The following is a 22,253-nucleotide window of genomic DNA, read 5'->3' as shown; positions in this document are numbered from 1 at the left end:
TGAGGCAAACTGACTGCTAAGGTAGAGCTTGCTTAGAGGTCACGTTCTTGGCCCTGAGCAGGGTAACTTGAGAGCACTGCTCACACTGCTAATGTGTACATTTAACACAACTGCACAGACCTTCTTGTACAAAGTACTCAAGAGTCTAATTCTCAGAGTGCTGTGATGCAACGCTTTCCTTAGAGGGAACCATCTTGAGGCCCTGCACACAAACAACACGAACCAACCAACAGAGAAAGTCAACTTCAGGTATCAGACCAGTGGACAAGTCCAGAATGGTAATGACTACCTCGCCTCACTTCGCCTCGCATGCTTCTGTGGCAGAGGAGGCACAAGCACACACAGCATGGTGCCCTCTCCTGAGGTGGGTGCAAGCAGCACGTAAGCAGTCCTAATGCCGCATGTGCAAGGGGACAGATGTGTCTCTAGGCTGAGGCAGCTTCCTTCCTGACAGTACTGATGAAATGACTGTCACCATTTCCAAAATCACAATGCTATCACAGAAGTCCCAACAGCCCCAGGATCTAGAACTGTCTCTACCAGCCTAAGCTAGCCACCTCTGGACAGCATCAGAAGCTGGAGGGTGCCTGCTGGACACCCCCAACGAGCTGCTAAAGGCATGCAGACTCACCCAGAAGGTCAGTAGCCCCTAACGTGGCCTAACACTTGAGGCCTGCCTGAGCCAGACACTCTTCAGCAGCTCCTGATGATTTTTACAAGTGCAGAAGAAAGCCAGGATAGAGTCGTGTGGTCTGTGGCGCAGTGATGCCACCTGAGTCAGCGCGCACACTACCGTATTACAGGTAAATGACACTGAGTAACGGGAACGGGAAGGTATTTCAGCAGCTCCAGAGACCTGAGCTCGGCCTGCAGTGAGGAGATGAGCCGTTCCAGACTTACCTCATCTTCTTCCTCGGGGATCTTGGTGGCGCTTTCCGGGGACCTGACAGGTCTCTGGTTGCTGGGCCCATTGGTCTCGTCTCTACCATGCTCTGCTTCCCATTCTTGTAACACTTCATCTATGTTGAAGCGGCGCCGATAATTTACAAAAAAGTTTTTCACCTGAACAACTGACTTGTTCCCAATCACATCTGAGATTGCCTGAAAATCTCGCCCATATTTCCTGATGGCTAAGGACAGAAGAAAAAAAAATTGTAAGAGAAAAAAACATTTAAAAACTTTTATTTATTTATTTTATGTATGTGGAAGTTTTTCCTGTATGTATGTATGTGTGCCATTTGTGTCCCTTGTGTCTGCAGAGGCCAGAAGAAAGAGTCAAATCTTCTGGAGTTTCATGTGGTTCCTGGGAATTAAACCTGGTTCGTCTCGAAGAGCAGAAAGTGCTCTTACCATTTTAAAAAGCTCAGTTCAGGTTAGGGAGATGGCTGAGTGGGTAAGGCACTTGCTGATGATCTGGAACCCACCAGAACCAGAACCAGAACCAAACAAGAGAAATGCAGCTGACGCTTACCCCTCTATCCATAAAGGCTCTGACCACAGACGCTATCTCGGCATGCTACAGCAGTGGAAACACGGCAGTCACCTTTAGGGGTATCTTACAGACCCTGTCTACTAGAAACCTTCCTTAGAGCATGTGACAGCATACAAGTTGCTGAGGTTCCCGTCAAGTGCCTGTGGACATTCTGCTGGGAACATTCTGCCTTGCTTTTTCGGAATCCTCACTCGAGAAACATTTCTGGTCTTAAAGTGCTAGGATTTATTTTGTCTTTTGACACTGGCAACTCTCGAGTATAATGCACTCACACCCTCAGCCAATTGTGGCTTTCAGGGTTAAAAAAAGCGGGGAAGGGGCTGCACAGGTCTATAATTCCAGCCCTTGGGAGCTTCAGGCAGAAGGGTTGAGCTCAAGGTCAGCCTAAGCAAAAGGTGAGATTGTCTTAAATAACTAAAATCACAGACTGAGCGTGTTTCACAACCGTATAGCATCTGCCTCGCATGACCCTAGATTCAAACCTCAGTACCAACACACACATGCACGTACACACGCCTAGAGTGATGGCCATGAGACAAGCTTCCACGCAAGCAGAGCGACAGCAGAGTGGAACATGGCACTTCCCTTATATCACCACAGCTCCCGTGAGCTAAGCAGAGCTCCCTCATACCTTGTACGGCCAGAAGCTGCTCTTCTGTAGTCCAGCGTGCATTGCACTTCTGAATAACCTAAGATACAAATGGATTGTCAACTCATTACACACATCTTTATGCAACTTAATGAACTTTTTTTGGTGTCAGGATTTGATATAAACTTGGTTCTTGAAATTATGTCTGTATATCTTTGCAAAACAAGACACTGGAGATATGTACCACAGAGAAACTTCAAGAAAATAAGCTCGGCCCTAATTCTGAAGTAAACAGAATCCTACCTCTGGAAGTCGGTAAGGCTCTATTCCACCATCAAGCTTTTCTTTAAGAGCACTGTTCGTCTGCTTAATGTTCTGAATCTAAGAGAAAAAAAAGTTTCATTTTTTTCTTTTCTTTTTTTTTTTAAGAGTTTCATTTTAAAAAGAAGAAGACTAGAAAACACATCTTTGATGGGGAAAAATGGAAAATCTTAACAGTAAAATTTCTCCAAACTTAACTCCAACCAAGTTTAACATCTTTTTTTCCTATTTTTGCTTGACTCAGCATACTTAGTTTTTGTATTTGTGCCCAATCACGAGAGAAAGAGAGAGAGAGACAGTGACAGAAATCAGCCACATTAATTTTGCACATGGATACCCAAATAAAACAGACACCAGTTGTGCCTTTGTCCAGTGTGTGGTGGGATGGAACTGTGACTTTTAGCACTTTTCACTCTTTGGAAAACCACAGAAACTGTAAGAAAGTCAAGGAAAGAACGGGCGGGCTGTGAGGGCAAACATCACAGACACCCAGAAGTGGCAGACATTCCCTGAAGAAAAAAGAATGTGCTTTGTTTCGTTTTGTTTCATGCGTAGCCCTGGTTGTCCTTGAACTCAGTCTGTAGACCAGGCTGGCCTCGAACTCACAGAGATCCACTTGCCTCTGCCTCCCCAGTGCTGGGATTAAAAGGTGCGCCACCATCACCTGGCTAAGAAGAGGTCTAATAGCAAAGGAACATAAAAGCAAGGCTTTCGAGTAGGGAAGGAAAGGCACTGCTCAGTCACCCCTCTCTCTTCCCTTGTCCTGGAGAGCAAGCCCGAGACCCTCCTCCAGCACGTGTGCAGGCAGCACGCTTTCACCGTAAAGAGTCTTACTGAGGTCACTGCACAGCTCTGTGCAGCTGGCTCTCCTGCCATGTGGGCTCTGGCAGACTCAACATAGCTGGGCTTCCCCTGAGCATCTCACTGGCCCCCTTCCAGCTTCTGAAACAGCCTTTTATACCTACATAACCTTTTTTTTTCTTCCCTATTTGCCCTGTTTTCTCAAGACAGGGTCTCACTATGCAGCCTGGCAGGCCTAGAACCTGCTATGCAGGCGAGGGCTGCCTCGACCTCGCAGAGCTCGGCCACGCCCCCTTCTGTGCTGGGAGTAAAGGTGTGCATGACTGCTTCTGGCTCCTACACGATCTTTTAAAATTCTAACTTTGTCAAGTGCTTTAAGGCTGGGTTGTTTCTGAGATAGGTTCTCTTTCTGTAGCCCAGGCTGGTCCTGCCTCAGGCTCACAAGTTTGGGACTAAGGGTTAGAACTGGAGGCCAGCCTGAGATAGCAGACCTTGTCTTCAGAAAAAACCAGCAGAGACGGGTGCAGAGGTGGAATCCAGGATTTAAAATCAGAATAAACAGTTTAGTGGTCAACATTTTGTCAACTGGAAAGAAAATTGAGTAAGAATCAGGATATGGCTGTGTGTGGCATTTAAAGGAAAAACAAAAAACAAGCAATGTAGCCCATGTGGCTGGCCTAGGGCCCTCCCTGGGCCTCCCAGGTAAAGGTTTCATTATTATTATTATTTTTTTACTTCATCTTGTTCACAGGAACTCCTCTCTCCCGTCACTCAGGAGACTCCTGCCACAAGCTTACCCACTGAAGAAGTGGACACTTCCAGCCCAGCCCCACAGTCTTCAACGCTGTGCTAGTTCCTGAGAGCCAGGAAGGGCAGAGCACACGCGCGGGCAAGCAGCAGGCTGGGGCTTCTGGTGGAAGGCCTTTGCTCCCCTACTCACAGGGCTAGGCAGGGTGGCTCTGCCTCCATCTCCTTTTCTTACAGCCCTGAATACAGATCCCAAGATTACAAAATGGCTTCTGCAGCTGTCAGCAGGAGGCACAGCAAAACCCTGAGACTCACAGAGAAGAGCTATAAAGCTCCCTGGATGCCTGAGCGCCCCTGAACACAACTCAAATAGCAGCTGCTGACAGCCTGACAGTGAGACTTCTTCAACTGCTAATAAGGTTTTTGTTACTCTGAGGTGAATGTTTTCTTTAGGGTTCTCAAAGTTACTGTCTCTCTGACTGGCGGTGGACTTGACTCTTGAAGGTCATCTAAGCACCTGTGTCCTCACTACCACGTTAGGCTCTAAGCCCTTTCTCTTCACAACTGCCAACCGGAGTAATTATTTCAAATTAAAACACTCCTGTCCTTGACCCTGCCTCGAAAAACCAGACTGTTTCTCATTCCATAGTTAGTGGCAGAGGAGCTTCCTCTTCCCTCAGCATTTCATCCTCACTTAGCACAGCTCCTCCACCAGCAGCAGCACAGACAATGCCGTGGAGCAGCCACCCGGCAGATCTGCAAGGATCAGACCTCAAGGACTAATCGCCTCATCTGAAAAGAGGTCTCTAGGAAGATTAAGTGACTCCCCTAAGATCAGAGCAGAGCCATGCTGGCAGCAGCTGGAGAGCTATCCTCTGACTCTGCGAGGATGCTTGTGTAAACCCCCCCCCCCCCCCGCTCCTTGAACCAAAAGAAAGACAGAGCCATCAATCTACCCTTTTGGAGACCACCAGAAGGTCTGACCATATTTGACAGCTGGATTCCCATTACTAAGTCTTAACTAATCAAGCTGTGGAAGAAGAAAGGGCAAGAGAGGAGAAGGGAAGGGGAAGACTTAATGAAAGGCCCATGCTAGAGTGCTAGGCTGACCATAAAAACAGTATGCATTAACTAGATATATGACTACTGGTGTGTGTGAGGTCTCAGATACAGCTGATGGCCCTCCTTTAAAAAACCTGTTATTACAAGAGCATCCATAAAATGTAACAGATATCTTAGAATAATTCTAATAAAGGATGTACAAGCCTTGCACATCAAAAATGACACCACACAAATAATTAAAGATCGGCCCAGGGGAGGGGCATGCTATCTCCATTCATCAGAAAACCCACTGAAGACACTAATTTGGTGGAACATGCCTTTAACAAGCAGACAGATCTCTGAATTTGAGGCCAGCCTGGTATGCAGATTGAGTTCCAGAATACCCAGGGATACATAGAGAAGAAACTCAAAAAAAAATTAAACCAACCAAATAAAAAAAGATATTAATTTGATAGCTGTAACAAAATCTCAAAATTCTAGTAGAATTGTTTTTTTTTTCTGAAAATTGAAAAGTGATACAAATTCTTAAAGAACTACAAAGGGCTAAGGATAACGAGACCTCGGGGCTTCACTGCCACACATATAAACTTAGCAAGCACACCGCACCACGGCACTATGCACCAGCAAAGCACGGGCAAGAGAACACAGGACACATCAGACCTGCCCATTTTTACACAAAGGTCTCAGTGCATGGCAGGGGAGAAACGGCAGCCTTTTCAGTAAAAAGTAGTTGGTGAAATAGATGCCCATACTTAAACACTTACATGTATAACACCACGCCCAGAAAACACTTTTAAGTAGATTGAAAATCAAAATACAAAGGCTGAAACAATGATGTTAAGATGATAGCCAACGCAGACTTATCACCTGGGAAGGGTTATTTTTAGAAGATTTATTTACTTCCTGAGTGTGGGTGTTTTCCTGCATGTATGTCTGTGCACCATGTGCGTGCCTGGTGCCTGTGTAGGTCAGGACTCCCTGGCCTCACCAGATCCCCCTGGAATTGGACTTAGAGATGGTTGTCAGCTTCTATGTGGGTACTGGGTATCAAACTCAAGTCCTCTAACCAGAACAACTACTCTTAACTACTGAGCCATCTCTCCAACACCTAAAAGCTCCTTACTAGTACTCAAAACCTACCTGTAATCCCAGCACTCAAGGAAGCAGAGGCAGGTGGTTCTCTGTGAGTTTGAGGACAGCCGGGTTTACACAGTGAGAGTAGGACAGCCAAGGCTACACAGAGAAACCTTGTCTGGGGGAAAAAAAGAAAAGAAACAAACAAAAAAGCAAAGAAAAACTACCAACCTGAGAGGAAAGATTGAGAAACTGTGCTACTTTAATAAATTTCAGAAAATACTGTCAAGGGGAGCAAGCAGAAGGCCATGAGTGGTAGATTATCTACAAGACGGGTAGGAAAAAGGAGATTCTATAAGGAACTACAGAGGTAGATGCAGAAGCACTGGTAAGTTTGAGGCCAGCCCAAGCTATGTGGTGTGATGCTGTGTCAAATAAACACATACACGCCAAAAACAAAAACAAAAACCAACAGTCCAATAGGAAGCCAAGGACAAAGACTGGGCAGGCAACCTGGGGCTGGGGGCGGCTGACAGCCCAAGGGTAAGCAATGCCAACAAAGCCCAAGGAGGCCTCAACACAATGCACTAGAAAAACATCACAATTTCAAGACAAGCGTTAGCAACAACGCAGAACAACCATTATCAATGGGAACAACTGTCACCCTGAGGAGACTCCACAATGCCTGGGGATATTGAAGGTGATCACCGCTGTGTAGAGGCTAGGGAGGTTACAGTAATCTACAGTGTACTGTAGGTTGGAAATGCTGGTATGGTACAATCAAAATATATCTAAGCTGATAAGACCACTCTGAAAACCCTGAACATGATGGTTCTACTCTTGGGGACTCAATAGAGATGTGCTCTAAAAAGATGCATGCATGATGCACAAATCCCTAACGTTCTCGGTAAGAGTTTGTGTGATAGCCCCAAATGGAAACAACCCAAATCTCCACCATAGCAGAATGTACTGCTAGTGGGTATTTATAAAGCAATGAGTAAGAGCAGATCAAAACTAACAGCTTTATAAAACACGAGCACAGGAGAGAAAACCATAAAAATAAACATAATCTTATGGTAACATAAGAGTGGACTAAGCCAGGCCGTGGCGGCACACGCTTTTTAACCTCAGCACTTGGGAGGCAGAGGCAGTGAGATCTCTGTGGGTTTGAGGCCAGCCTGGTCTATGAGGCCAGGCCAGGACAGCCAGGGCTATACAGAGAAACGTTGTTTCTTTTACCCAATTCCTTAGAAATGAACCGCTGTTGGGGACAAGAGTTCAATCCTTAGACGCCAAGAAAAGTCAGAAACAAAGAATCAACTCCACAAACCTGTCTTCCGACCTCCACACATCACAGCGTATTCACCACCGCCAATATTAATAAGCAGATTTTTTTTATCTTTTCTTTTTTTGTTGTTTTTATTTTATTTTTATTTTTTAAATAATTTTTATAGTTTTTAATTAGTTTTTATTAATTACACTTTATTCACTTTGTATTCCCCCCATAAATCCCTCCCTCCTCCCCTCCCAATCCCACCTTCCCTTCCCTTCTCCATGCATGCCCCTCCCCAAGTCCACTGACCAGGGAGGTCCTCCTCTCCTTCTTTCTGATCCTAGTCTATCAGATAGCAACAGGAGTGGCTGCGTTGTCATCTTCTGTGGCCTGGTAAGGCTGCTCCCCCCATCAGGGTGAGGTGATCAAAGAGCAGGCCTATCAGTTCATGTCAGAGGCAGTCCCTGTTCCCATTACTATGGAACCCATTTGGACACTCAACTGCTATGGGCTACAGCTGTGCAGGGTTTCTAGGTTATCTCCATGCATGGTACTTGGTTGGAGTATGAGTCTCAGGAAAGACCCCAGTGCTCAGATTTTTTGGTTCTGTTGCTCTTAGTGAGGTATCCCAGAAGCAGAAAGACACACACATATAGTATATACTCACTCATATAGACATATAATATAGGATAAACCTACTAAAATCTGTACACCTAAAGAAACTAATCAAGAGGGAGGACTCTGGCTAAAATGCTCAGTCCCCATCCCGAAAGGCAAAGAGGATGGACATCAGAAGAAGGAGAAAACAGGAAACAAGTTAGGAGCCCGCCACAGAGGGCCTCTGAAAGGCTCTGCCCTGCAGAATATTAAAGCAGATGCTGAGACTTATGGGCAACCTTTGGGCAGAGCGCAGGGAATCTTATGAAAGAAGTGGGAAACAGTAAGATCTGGAGAGGACGGGAACTCCACAAGGAGAGCAACAGAAGCAATAAGCAGATATTTTAAAAAGAGAAATAAGCAGCTCCTTTGGCATTTCTAAGCCTGGAAAAAACGAGGCAAACAGTGAGGTAGGGCGCCCTGGCGCGCACTGGGCTGGCAGTACCTGTCTTTTGATGGAGACCAGCTCCATGTCCAGCTGTCTCAGCACCGTGGTTGCAGCAGTAGCATTGGCAGACACAGCCTCCACGTCTTCTTGAGAAAGAAACATGCCTTTTGGAGGTTTCCTTTTTGCTCTGTTTTTAGCTTGTGTGCTGTGCTTTTCTTTTTTGACCTGAGGAACTGTCTCAGCAGGGGGCACCTGCATGATATACATATTTGGTAAATGAAATAAAAAAACAAAAATGTCAAACGAGTAGTAGTACTCAAACAATCTAAAGCAACCACCATGCTAACCTAAGCACCACCCACTATGAGGAAGCTTAAAGATGAGAAGCTGTGGCTATGAACAAAGAACACCCCTTTCTTCAACAGAAACAGTCTATTCTATGTCTTCCAGACTCTGCTAATAAGTAACACAGGGAAAAACAATAGCCTGTATTTTCTTATGAGCTTTGTGGTCATGAGTTGTCAAGTGAGCAGATCACCTCTGGGGGTGTGGGAGGATGGAGAAAGGAGGGGGCTTTGAAAAACCTTTCCATTAAGAAATATGAACTTTGGGGCTGGAGAGATGGCTCAGCAGTTAAGAGCACTGGCTACTCCTCCAGAGGACCCCTACATGGCAGCTCACACTGTCTGTAACCCCAGTTCCAAGGGCTCTGACACCCGCCCACATGTATGCAAAACACCAATGCACATGAAATAAAAATAAATTATTAAAGAAAAAAAAACAAACTTCAGTATGAAATCTGGTATTTTATACATCATTTCTTCTTGGACAACATTTAGCTTTTTGCAGTGGCTTATATAATTTGCTCTACAAATGTGCTGTCATTTAAAAAATAAGTCATTGGACTAATTTTTTAAAGTTAATATCAAAACCTTCACAAATTAAAAAAATATAAAAGCTTAGCAATAAAAGGATTATGTCTTATAGGCAATCATTTAAACATAAGACTTTTAGATGAGCATGGTGGTGATATATTTGTAATTCCAGCATTTGGGAGGCAGAGGCAGGAGGATCAAGAATTCATTCTCAGCTACGTGGTTTATAAGAGACAAGAAAAAAAAAAGGTTAATATTTTTACAGGGATAGCAGTCAAGGATAAAACTGAACATATATTAGATGACCCTTTTGCTTAACATTTAAATATGTGGTAATAAATACCATTAAGATATTAGCAGGCAACAAAGTACTCTGTGCAATGTTACCCTACTTCATAAAGCCTGCTTACTCACCATGCGTGCTTTAACAACATTTTACACTTAGAGTAAGATTTAATCTATTTTCTTCTCCAGTCAGAACTTCTACCACATAAATAAGAATTACAAAAAAAAAAAAAAAAAAAAAAAAAAAAGACAAGGATCTCGTTCCTCAGGCCGTCTGTGCTGCTGGCAAGAATGGCATCAGAAATGAGGACTCTAAGTGGACGCCCCACGTATGGGCGAGGCGGCTTAAGAAGCTTAAGTAAGCACACGGGGCACTGAGGCACCAATTCAACTTCTAGGAATTATTTTAATGAAAAACTGTGTACAAATACTTAAATACATGACTATTAACTGCTCATGATGGTGATGACTTAGGCTAGAAAGCTGTTTAAGATCAGTTAAGTCAATTCTGAAAGGCTCGTATGATGAAGTAATACATGCTTATGTATATAAGTATATTTAAAATAAATTTCAAGAACTGTACAAATTATGACATCACTTTACTATATTTTAAAAATAAAAAGTCTGAATTACGTACACATGTGGGCATATATGTTTTAGAGAAAGTTGTCTCAGCAGCTACCAGAATTTAACAGGGACTGTAGGTGCTGCCGCTGTAAACTTTAACCCTTTCTTTTCTGAACTCCATTGCCTATTTATTATAAAGAGCAGGTAGCACTGCTAGAATTTTACAACTAGCCTTCTGTTTTTCCAAGCGTAAGTAGCCATTTCTGCCGTTATAGGACAGAGCTAAGATGCCTCTGCTGTTTCTGAGTGGTCATGGCTCCTGCCCAAACGCCAGGAGCTGCCTGGGTCACTCTCTGCTTTCACTTCACAGTCAGAACCACTGAGACGCAGGTGAGCAGCCCTGCCTCCTGACCATCATTCTCATACAGAAAACAAAGGGAGGTGGGCTTTTCCTTAAGGGCTCCTTTCCTTACGGGTTCCTTTGTTACACACAAACCATTCTAAATACTGTAAAGCAGGGCTGGAGAGATGGCTCAGAGGTGAAGAGCACTGGCTGCTCTTCCAAAGGTCCTGAGTTCAATTACCAGCAACCACATGGTGGCTCAAAACCATCTATAATAAGGTTTGGTGCCCTCTTCTGGCGTGCAGGTGTTATATGTAGGCAGAACACTGTATACATAATAAATAAATTAAAAAAAAAATACTGTAAAGCAAGGTGCTGTTCATAACGTCCCATCTGAACCTTTGGACTTAGCACTCAATATACTACTGAACAAGAGGCAGGAATGAACGAGTAACAGCATTTACTGCCTAAGAATATACAAGAAAAATACCTCCTTTTTGCTTTCCTTGTTTGGATCAATCTCAATGTCAACGGGGTTACCTCCATTTGTTTCTTCCAGTTCATCCTCACTGGAAGATAAGAGCAGGTGACCGAGATGTTATTCTGTATTAATTCTATCCCACATAAGTATAAAAACTTAAACAAATTTATTCTAAAGCACACACTGCTAGGACAAACATTTTTATAATTCAGATAGAATTCCAACTTTGTAGTTCTTTTAGTCCAGTAGTCCTAAACCCTCCTAATGCTGTGACCTTTTAATACAGTTCCTCATGTTGTGGTGACCCCAACCAAAATATGATTTCCATTGCTACCTCATAACTGTAATTTTGCTGTAATGACTGCTAATGTAAATATTTTTGGAGACAAGAGGCTGAGAAGCACTGCTCTGGAGATAAAGGAATTTTGCCAGAGTCCTGGCCATTAATTCTGTAGAAAGTCGTATGGGAGGTCAATGACCTCTCAGGTGCTACTATTATGATCTTGTGGTGATTGTAGATCCCTGGTCCATGTACTAACAGATGAAAGAGCACATGGACCAGGGCACATGCACAGCAGTTCTCAGGACCAATGCAGGAATGCAAAGAGGAAGCCGCAGGGATCAGCTGGCTCTCTATGCCATTCACAGTCAATCTTGATTGTCATTTAGCATCTGCCTGAAGCAACAAACTCAATGTATAATCAAACTAGGCCTAAGATATAAAGGAAATAAAAGCTTTGATCAAAAGAGTTACTGAGCCAGAGAAGATGGAAAACTACTTTAATCCCAGCACTAGAGAAGCAGAGGTAGGTAGACAAATGTCTGTGAGTTCCAGGCCAGCCAGAGATACACAGAGAGCCCTTGGAATGTATCACAGAAAACCTGGAAAGCCTAAGTTTCTGAAGGACACATCTACTCCCAGTAGTCTAACAAAAAAGCCTGTAGGCGTGTGCGCTGCCTTCTGAGTGCTAAGCATCTCCTTTCTGAACAAACCTGCCCAGGAGTATTAAGCAGAACCTTCACGACTGACCCTAGACCGCAGCACTGATCTATGCTGTATGTGAACTGAGAAAGCAAGAGGTAAGGTACATCCTTCCTTACTAAAGTTTAGTGAGCTATCCAGGCTGGGAGACAGGCTCAGTGATGGGAGGGAATGGGGGAGACAGGAAGAGAGGGAGGAGGGGAGGGAGAGAGAGACCAAAACTAATAGCAACAACAAACCAATGCCCTCCTAAGAGATTCTGAACAGACCCTCTGTTCCTCACACAAGACACAGGAGAAGAAGTGTTCTCTCACTGTACTCATTGTGAGCTTGGCAGGGTCTGGAATCACCCATGAAACAGGTTTCTGGGCACACTTCTGAGGGATGCTGGAGAGCGGGTTGGCTGAGGGCTGAGCCAGCACCATCCGTGGACTGTGCTCACGGAGGAGTAACAAGGAGAAAGCGCAGTGAGTGAGCCCCAGCCTCTTCTCACCTGACTGCAGACGTCAGGTGACAGCTGCCTCAAGCTCCTGTCCCCATGATGACCTCTTCTTCCTTGAGCTGTTTTTGTTACAGCAACAAGGTAAGTAACTAATACAAAAATCTTATTTTTTTTCTTTTTAAAGCAAGCTAAGCATAAACACATGCCAATGATTTTTTTGTTATCATACTCAATAAATTCTAACCCATGAAACAACCAAATCCCTTTTAATAAAGGGTGTCACCTTTAAGGGGAAGAGAATCTGTTAAAGTTCACTGGCTGCAGAAGCATAGAGGTTTACCAAGGGACTCTCGCATCCATGGCCTCTCAGGAGCAGCCCTGGCCTCTCAGTGGTCAAGTGACACCCCAGCATGTGCTTACCTCTCCTCCCGCTCCCGCTTTTGTTTCCGAGCATGACGATCCATCACGCTGGTTTTAGTTCTTGTTTTCTTCCAGGAGTAGTAAAACTTCACAAGACTTGCTATGGATTTATCTGGAAGCTAAATGCAGAAAGCTAGTGTTCAATGGTCAAGTAGGCTGAAGACATATTTCATAAGGATCATTTGCCATATTTTAAAATATACGGAAAGGAAAACCTCACAAAATTCATTTTCTTTTTAAAAACATTATTTTAAACTTTACAATAAAAAAGTAGGGTCTGGAGAGATGGCTCAGGGGTTAAGGGCACTTAATTACAGAGGACCCGGGTTTAAATCCCAGTACCCATATGGCAGCTCACAACTGCCTGTCACTCCAAGATCTATCTAACTTTCAGTTAGACATACATTCAGGCAAAACCAATGCATATAAAATAAAGGTAAATAAATTTAAAAAAGAAAAAAAGTAGGAACTAAAAACATCACACATTAAAATTAGCCAGACTCAAGGATCATACATACAACTCAATGAATGTCCATGCACTTAAAGCAGCCACTCTGAACCAAAGTGTGGAGTTTTACATTGGATTTTTCCCTTTCAATATCAAATATGTTTATGTATTTATTTACCACCAAAGATGAAAAAAATCCATAACAGAGTCAAGACTACAAAAACAGCTTTCTTTTTTGCATTTTTCAAAATATCACATTGTTTTTATTTTTGAAGTTTGTGTAGTCCTGGCCTTGAACTCGGAGGTGCATCTGCCTGCCTCTGCTTCCTACCACCCCAGCCACTTCTTGTTCTCTCTGCCAGCCTGAAACAGCACGCCGCAGCCAGTCTGTCGCCACACCACACCCATACTGGAACTGCAGTTATAAACATGTACAAAATGCCTAGCTTGTTATGTGGTTTCTATGATCTGAGTTTTGTTTTTCATGACCAGAGTGAAGGAAACTCTCAAACACCGCACTATCTCTCCAGTTCCTAGGTTTAACTTTTACTATTTTAACATTTAATGCAAGTACCAGTAAACTTTTAACCTGAATTTTTATCAACAGCTTTTTAAAGAGTAAAAAATATTGCTGGGGGCTGGTTATATGGCTCAGAGGTTAAAAGCACTGGCTGCTCTTCCAGAGGTTCTGAGTTCAATTCCCAGCAACCACATGGTGGCTCACAACCATCTATAATGAGATCTGGTGCCCTCTTCTGGTGTACACGTGTACATGCAGACAGAACACTGTATACATAATGAATAAATCTTTAATAATAATAATAATTAAAAAAAAAAACCTGGGCATGTTAATCCCAGCACTTGGGAGGCAAAGGCAGGCTGATCTCTGTGAGTTTAAGGTGTACAAAGTGAGTCCAGGAGAGCCAGGGCTACAAAGAGAAACCATGTCTCAAAAAAGAAAAGAAAACAAAAGAAAAGAAAAGAAAACAAAACAAAACAAAAAAACCAAACCTACAGACAAGGACCATGATATCCCTTCAAAAACAACCATCAGAAATCTTTCTGCTGACATCAGCTGGGAAGGGCCAGGGTGGTGTGGGAGTGCAGCTTAGAAACTCTGAGTAGGAAGGGCCTCACTCTGTTCTGGAACCACTGAGCGACAGAGGAGATCTTTAAAAAGTAGTTTAGTAAGCTGCTTTTTCTAAAGGAAACTTTATTCAAAAGGAAATACTTGGGGCTGAAGAAGTGGCTCAGTGGTTGAGAACTAGTTGCTCTTCCAAAAGGTGCCGGGTTTTCATTTCCAGCACCCACATGTCAGCTCGAACTGTTTCTAATTCCTGTTGCAGGGATCTGATACTCTCTCTGGTCTCTGTAAGCAACAGGCGCACAGGTGTACACCGACATACATGAAGGCAACACACACACACACACACACACACACACAACAAGTGAGATATTTGAAGTTGACGATAGTCCTGTCTCACAAATACTGAAGACATAAAAAGCAAAAACGGAACAAAATGAAATAAAGCAAAACAACAAACAAAAAATGCTGCTTACCATTTGCTGGATTCTATGAAAAGTTTTCCCATGAAAACTAAAAGCTTGCTCAAATAAGACTTTATCTTCTACAGTCCACTCATCTGGAAATGGGGTAAAGTTGGGCAAATCGGCCAATGATTTTTCAATATTATGTTTATGCCAAAAGAGCATCCCAAGAGCCTAGAAAAAAATGTGGTGAAATTTTAGAACAAACAAATTTCAAAGTGGGAGGGGATCAGCACACAGACCCCACACACTGAAAATTTACAGGCGTTCCAACTTCTGTGATAAGACAGATGTGACATCGGCCTGTCACTCCAAGCACTGCTTAGCAGACAGCACAGTGGCACCGAGCACATGATGATGTCTGTGTGTCCATGCTCAAGACTCACCACGCTGTCAAACAAGCACTGGGCCTGCTCAACACAGAGCTCTTCCTTCCAGCTCCTTTGTTCCAGGCCCAGCAACCAAGCCACTGCCTAGGATTCTGACTTCTTTGAGAGAGTGCCTCAACTAAGTGAAAAACTAGCATTTTTGTCCTTCAAGATACAGTCTCCCCATAAAGTCCATATTTGCTTCAAACTTAATCCTTCTGCCAAGTCTTCCCAACTCACCAGCAACCCCACCCACCCACCCACTCCCATTTTTGAAGGACAGTTCTGTCAGGTATAGGAATCTTTTCCTCTCTTTCCTTCTCTGTACTGGGAAGTGAACATAGGATGTACCAGTGAGCTGAATCTCTCTCCAACCTAAACAGACAATTTTTGGTTGAAAGTTTTTGTTTATTTTTCTCTTACCATTTCAAATATACCAGATCACTGTCCTCAGGAATTCAAAATTCCTGATAACAACTCTGATAACTTCACTGGTGATCCCTTGTAAGCCATGAATGGCTTTTTTCTTGCATCTTTGGCTTCTGCGTATTTCTTCCCAACTCCAACCCCATGAGACATGGTTTCTCTGTGTAGCCTTGGCTGTCCTGGACGTGCTTTGTAGACCAGGCTGGCCTTGACTTTACAGAGAGTCACTCGTCTTTGCCTCCCTTGAGGGGAGTGCTGGGATTATAGGCATATACCACTGCGCCCAGCATGAATATTTCATACTGAATCTTGGTGTGGGTTAGCTCATGTTGAAGTATGTTGAGTTATTTTTAGATAAATTATCGATTTCAAGAGGGTCTGACCTTTTTTTTTTTTTTCCTTTTCAAAATCTCTCCCCACTGCTTCTTTCCATCTTCTCCTGAAGCTTTCTAACACACTGCTCTCCTTGGGGATGCTCCACAGGACCCTGGGTTCTGGTCTCTCTTGTTTATTACTCCCCAACCCCTTCACACTCAGCAAGTTTAAGCTTTCCTGTGCCTGAAGTATAATTCAATAGTAGAATACTTCTTTGGCATACAGGATGTCCTGGTCTCCCACCTCCAGTACCACAAATAATAAAACAAAGTGTCCTAGCTTCAATACATTCATCTGCCTACTCAAAACGACCTTTTTGAGCATGATTAAGGTTGGGGTAAATAGTGGAGATACAGTTCAGTAATGGAGCCCTTGCCTAGCATGTTCAAGGTTCTGGGATTGGTCCCTATACCAGCTGTGTGTGTGTGTGTGTGTGTGTGTGTGTGTGTGTGTAATTAAATAAGTAACAGATGTGAGATCAGGTATTTTTTGAGAAACGGTATTGGTTGGTTTAATTTTCTTGTGTATCAATTTCTCAAAATTGAAAAATTCTATCCTAGAGGAAGCCTCCTTGAGACTCAAGAAGTAAATAAACCTCAGGAGTTCCAGGAAGTTCCTAAAAGCTTCAAGATTCACTAGCAACCCCCTCCCCAAGTAAAACCCCTTACTGTGATACACACAGTAGGAAGAGAAGACTGTGAACTGTCAAGCTGCCTGAAAATCACACAGAAAACTCCAGAGATGCAGCTTTGGTGAGCTGTCATTCATGCTGAGGTGGGCTTTTCAGGGATGCTGCTTTGAGTCACCTGTTGTGACGGTTAGTTCTTACTGTCAACTTGACACAGTCTATACTCACCTGAGATGAGAAATCTCAATGAGTGATTTTTCAACACTGGGTTAGCCTGTGCCTGTGGGGGATTGCCTTAATTTAGTTACTTGGTGTGAGAAGACCAAGCCCACTGTAGACAGTGCCAGTTCCCTAAGCAGGGGTCCTGAGTGGAGAAAACCAGCTGAGCATGAACAAGAAAGCAAGCAAATAAGCATGCACACGTTCATTTCTGTCTGGTCCTTACTGCAGGTATGATGGGAGTATAGCTGTTCTAAGTTCGTGCCTTTGCTATACATGATGAACTGTTACCTGGTATTTTGAGCTAAAATAAATTCTTTCCTTACCAAGTTGGTTTTTGTCAGGGTATTTTATCACAACAGAAATAAAACTAGCAAGCTCTTGCTTCTGCAAGTAACCCCAGCAAGCTCACTGGCTCACGACACTAGGCTTGGCTGGAACTACGTCTTTGTTCTATTATTAGGATGAACAGTTTAACGGGGTGAACAGACTAATTGACGCATTTTCCCCAGGAGAACTCGCAAAGGTCTCTCCTTCAGTGGCCACACTTTCCGCTCTGAGGTACATGAGCTTTGTGCGTGCTCTGTTGAAAACTGAACATCTGGATTTAATCACGCATTAGCAACAAATCAAGATGTTGTTCCCCTGTGGTGCTTTCCCCTTCTTGTTGCACTCTTTGTCATTGTGATCTGTCTCATACCGAGGATTAGCTCAAGGTCTGACTTTTTACGTCTTTTTTGAGCCTATTTCTTTCCCTGGACATATACAGCAAGTTTCTCATTTTCTCCTCACATATCACTCCATTTGATTGTCTTAATCTTTCATGTCTGCCTCTCAGAATAGAAAAATGAAGAGAGAGCAAGAGGGTGAGGGCATTGGCCCTTTACTTCCTGGAAGTCACTTCAGCTAGGAAGGGAACTCAGTAACGGAGGTCCAGCAACAGTGGCCACTGGCCTCGTCGCCTCCCCTTTGTGATTAGACTAGCAGTCAGTTATATGTCAGAGGTCAAGTGTTCATAGATTGCATGTTTTTGTCACTCTAATTCCTACAAGCTACATGCAAGCCGCTGCAGGATACATGCGCAGCTGCCTCAGCAGCACTACGGATAAGAAAGAGACAGCCACTACCTTGCTCTGGATGGAAAACAACCAAACTTGAAGTTTCTGTGTTTGTTTTTGAGACAGGGTTTCTCTGTGTGGCACTGGCTGTCCTGGACTCTGTAGATCGGGCTGGCCTGCCTCTGCTCCGTAAGTACTGGGATTAAAGCTGTGCGCCGCCACCCTGAGCCCAAAGCTTCATCTTTACAGACCAGATGTGCCCGATAGTTATAGCACAGGCAAGCCCGTCTCTGCTGCCATGTGAACTATACTGGTAACTTATTACGTACTGTGTGAGCTCACAGAGAAACTGGCTCTAGGAGTAATTTGTGTGAGGTTCCCCCTCCTACTTCAGATTCAAGTGTGTTCACCTTAAGGTGTCTTATGGGCCCCTTGTCTGGAGATGGGCTAAAAATGCTCCTAACTCTACGTCAGGGAGGAGAGAACAGCCAAACACCTAAGACAAAAACATTATGGCTGAGAAGGATGAGAAGGTAAACCATTTCAGGTCACTCCACTTACCCAGCACACAAAAGTGAGTGCAGACGGGGAGGGAAGCTGGAAGTTCAGTGTGGGAAGTTTAGATAAACCTTAGGGAAAGTTCAGTCAACTCTAGCCAACTCCTTCAAGTCAGCCAGTTTCTGTTGGGCATTGTGAGCAACAAGCCTGGGCATACGCCATAAATCATTTCATAGTCAGATACCATAAGATATCATAAAACATTATACAACCAGGATGAGATACCAACCACATTCCCCAGTAAGAAAACCAAATGAGCTGGCACCTACTACTCATGCCCACATTCAATACATCTGACACTTAGCACACAGGAGAAAGCACTGAGTGGGCCAGGGGCAAAGCCTGCTTTCAACAACAGGAAACATGCTGTTACCTGCTCCATGTTGTACCCGTGCTTCTCTTTGGCGATAGCGATGTACTCATCCACTGAAAAACAGAGAGACCAGTGAGCAGCCTGGAGACAGCAAGACCACACCCACCAGAGCTGACAAGTTCCTTTCTAAACTTGCCATGCTCAAGTGGAACAAAGAACGCCATCACAGAATGTGACCCTACCGTGGATCTAAATCCCAGAAACATCCAAATAAATACACACAAATACTAATCTATCTCCAAATAGTGAGACTATGAACATTTTTTAAAATCTTGCTTCAACTTGTTTCTTCTAGGATTTAGAAACTTATTTAGTGTAAAAGGATAGAGGACAGGCTGGAGAGGCAGCTCAGCAGTTAAGAGTACCAGACTCTCTTGCAGAGGACCTGAGTTTAATTCTCAGCACCCAAATAGTGAACGACAGCCCGTAACTCAACTTGGGGACAGGCGGAGTTTGGCCTCCTTTTCTAGTCTCTGCTGTAATCTCCATATACATGACACACACAGCACACACACATACATGTAAATATTTTATCACAGCTGCTTTAGATACCTACCAGCTTCTCTAAAGGTGATGGTAAATTAACATGGGGAGCCTTGACACTCACAAAAGAACCTGTTCTGCAGTTGATTACTCTCACAATCCAACAAACTTGAGACAGTTTGCTAAGTCAATACCAGTGGCGTCTGTCCCAAAAGGTCAGCTGTGTTCATGATGGGTCAGGACCCAAAACAGGCTCCGCCTCTATTGTTAGTGCTTGTTTGCAATAAGTCAAGGCTGGTCTTGAACTTCTGGCAGCAGCTCTATAGCAGTGTCTAGCCCCAGAATGTGCTATTTTAGTGCTTCTTTAGCAACTTCCTCGTTTTTAGCATTTCATTAAAATTTTGGTTACTATTGTTTTGGATTTACCTCCAAGACTGGGGCCCAAATAACTGGGCTTTAAATATTAAAATAGGGTCTAGCAATGTGGCTCACAGACAGCAGCACCTGTTGCTATCAAATGGTTTAATCCCTAGGATCCACAGGTAGAAGGAAAGAATCAACTGAGGCAAGCTGTCCTCTGACCACCACACGTGCAAGAGTGTGAATATATATACACAAAATCAAAATAATTAAAACTAAATTGGAGCTGTGCAAGGCAGTGTGGGAGAGCAGCCAATTTTCCCAGGCAGGCCGGTGCTAACTATCACGAGACACAAGGGCCTCTGCTTTCATGGCACCAACTGAAGTATCCGAGGACGGTGAGTCAGTTACTTTCCTCTTCTGCCTCTCTGTGCTCTTCCCAGGAAACCAGTCTCCTTTCTGCTTTGTTTCTGCCTCATTCAAGCCTTGCTCTCTCTGTAAAGCCAACCTCCTCTGCTCTGCTGAGTGAAAGGCTCTGTGAAGGTGGGAGCGTGGATGCCGGGCTCTCCCTGCTGACCGCTGGCTCCGCTTTGCCGGTGGACGGGGGCTTCCTGGCTCCCTGAGCCCCCTCCACCAACACTCTGCTCAGCTTTAAGTTCAGCACTCTGTGTCCTCCATACACACAACAAACCTCACTCTCTACCCCCCCCAGCACACTGTGTCCTCCATACACCCAACAAACCTCTCTCTCTACCCACCCCCCCAGCACACTGTGTCCTCCATACACCCAACAAAACTCTCTCTCTACCCTTCCCCCCCGAAAATTTAGCCAGGCACAGTGGCACACGCCTGTAATCTCGGCATCTGGGAGGCAGAGTCAGGCAGATCTCTTTGAGTTCCAGGCCAGCCTGGTCTATAAAGAAAGTCCCAGACACCCAAGGCTACACAGAGAAACCCTGTCTCAAAAAAAAAAACCAAAAACAAACCAACAATCAAAGATTTACACAGTTATGAATTTTTGTTTGTTTTTTGTTCTTGTGACAGTGTCTCTCTATGTAAGCCAGGCTGTGTAGATCCTGCTAGTCTTAAGCCCAGAGATCCCAAATGTAATTTTGTTTTTAGCACCAAATGCCAACAAAGCCAGCAAAGCCAGGCCACCTAACCAGGGAACACCAGCTGGTGGGCATTCACTCGTCTTTCTCTTCTTGAAGTGCTCTCTAGACAGAGTCAACTATACAAACACTCCTGCTGACAGGCCTCATTTCTCTGTGCTGTCCTGCACTCCCCAGTCCTCACTTCTCTCTGTGCTGTAAGAACGGTGGACACCTATCACTCACCCTACTTTGCACAGGCTGAAACAGGAGACATAGGTTATTCAAAACCTCCTTTATGGTTAACCTATGTGAAAATCACCTTTTCATCTAAGAAGTCAACTGTGCTCTCATAAAAACAGAAGGTAACAGGTGCTTAAAGCAGATGAAATGGAACAAGACCACGCAAATTCTGACACTCCAAAAGATGGTGCTCAGACAAGGTCTCCATTCTTCTGTGTCTTGGTCACAGCAGTCTCGATTCTGTCCACAGATTGCTGAGAGCTCATCTTTGTGGGCATGAGGAGCCCTGCGCAGAGCCTCATTGGGGCAACCAGGTCAGGGCTCTCAGCAAAGATCACAGAGCTTAAGACAACAGCAGCACAATAATCCCCTGCCTTCCCCACACACACGGCTCACTCTTGAGAGAGAAGAGGCTGCCCTTGACTGCTAGACAGCCATCACCCTGTAGGTCAGAATCGGTAGCCGACAGTGGGCAAACTCACTGTGCTCTCAAACAACACTGTAGCACAATGCAGCTGCTGGTTATTTGACAAGTACTATGAAAACATACACAGAAAACCATCTGAAGCTAATTCTAATGGTCACACATACGCACCATTAAGCTCATCAAATATTTTCTATTAATCCACGGCTTTTTAGGGGCTGGGGTGCTAACTATTTTGCTGTAGCTTTAACAGAGTAAGAAAGTACAGCCATGATTGAAGGAATTTGATAGAGGCTCAAGGCAAGTAACAAAACAAAACAAAACAAAACACCCCCCCCAAAAAAAAAAAGCCTGTGCTGTGCTTTGTTTCTATATTAATGTTTCGGGGTTTTTTCTTTTTTTGTTTGTTTGTTTGTTTGTTTGAGACAGGGTTTCTCTGTGTAGCCCTGACTGTCCTGGAACTCACTCTATAGACCGGGCTGGCTTCAACTCAGAGATCCACCTGTCTCTGCCTCCTGAGTGCTGGGATTCGAGGTGAGCGCTACCACCTCCCCGACTCTTTTAAATCCAATGAGACAAAGTCCTTAGTACAGTAGTGTTTCCAGTTCCACTGTAGAGGAGAAACACAAAGATGGAAACTGCTGTGGTGGCCTCAGCTCACCCTTCCGTCTCCCAGACACTGCAGAGGTTCAGAAAACCTCATCCTGAAGAGTCCACAGAGTGCTAGGCTGACACCATAAGGTAGGTTGAGGACAAAGCTTACGGTTTTACTGGAGCTTTAAAAATGTCAAGATTCTGTAGGGGCACTAGGTACTGCAAAGGAAACTGACAGTCATTTCTCTCATAGCTCAC

General features: G+C 44.2%; 1 protein-coding gene across 2 annotated transcripts in view; it reads right to left on the bottom strand.

Annotated features, from left to right (window-relative positions):
- Positions 1 to 22,253, bottom strand: part of Rcor1 (REST corepressor 1) — a 93,203-nt gene that overhangs the window by 5,412 nt on the left and 65,538 nt on the right. For both annotated transcript variants that reach the window (XR_009593144.1, XM_021645037.2), the window contains exons 4-11: positions 18,801 to 18,853; positions 14,808 to 14,969; positions 12,800 to 12,918; positions 10,965 to 11,043; positions 8,462 to 8,656; positions 2,385 to 2,462; positions 2,124 to 2,181; positions 901 to 1,130 (exon numbers count right to left, since the gene is read on the bottom strand). Coding sequence is in view for 1 of the 2 variants with exons in the window: in XM_021645037.2 (XP_021500712.1) it covers positions 901 to 1,130; positions 2,124 to 2,181; positions 2,385 to 2,462; positions 8,462 to 8,656; positions 10,965 to 11,043; positions 12,800 to 12,918; positions 14,808 to 14,969; positions 18,801 to 18,853 (974 nt within the window). In the remaining variant the exon portion in view is untranslated. The remainder of the gene's footprint in view (positions 1 to 900; positions 1,131 to 2,123; positions 2,182 to 2,384; positions 2,463 to 8,461; positions 8,657 to 10,964; positions 11,044 to 12,799; positions 12,919 to 14,807; positions 14,970 to 18,800; positions 18,854 to 22,253) is intronic.

Source organism: Meriones unguiculatus, chromosome 7 (genome assembly GCF_030254825.1).
Source record: "Meriones unguiculatus strain TT.TT164.6M chromosome 7, Bangor_MerUng_6.1, whole genome shotgun sequence".
Lineage (NCBI taxonomy): Eukaryota > Metazoa > Chordata > Mammalia > Rodentia > Muridae > Meriones > Meriones unguiculatus.
The sequence above is the reverse complement of the archived record's forward strand: the minus strand, read 5'-3'. Positions and strand labels throughout refer to the sequence as shown.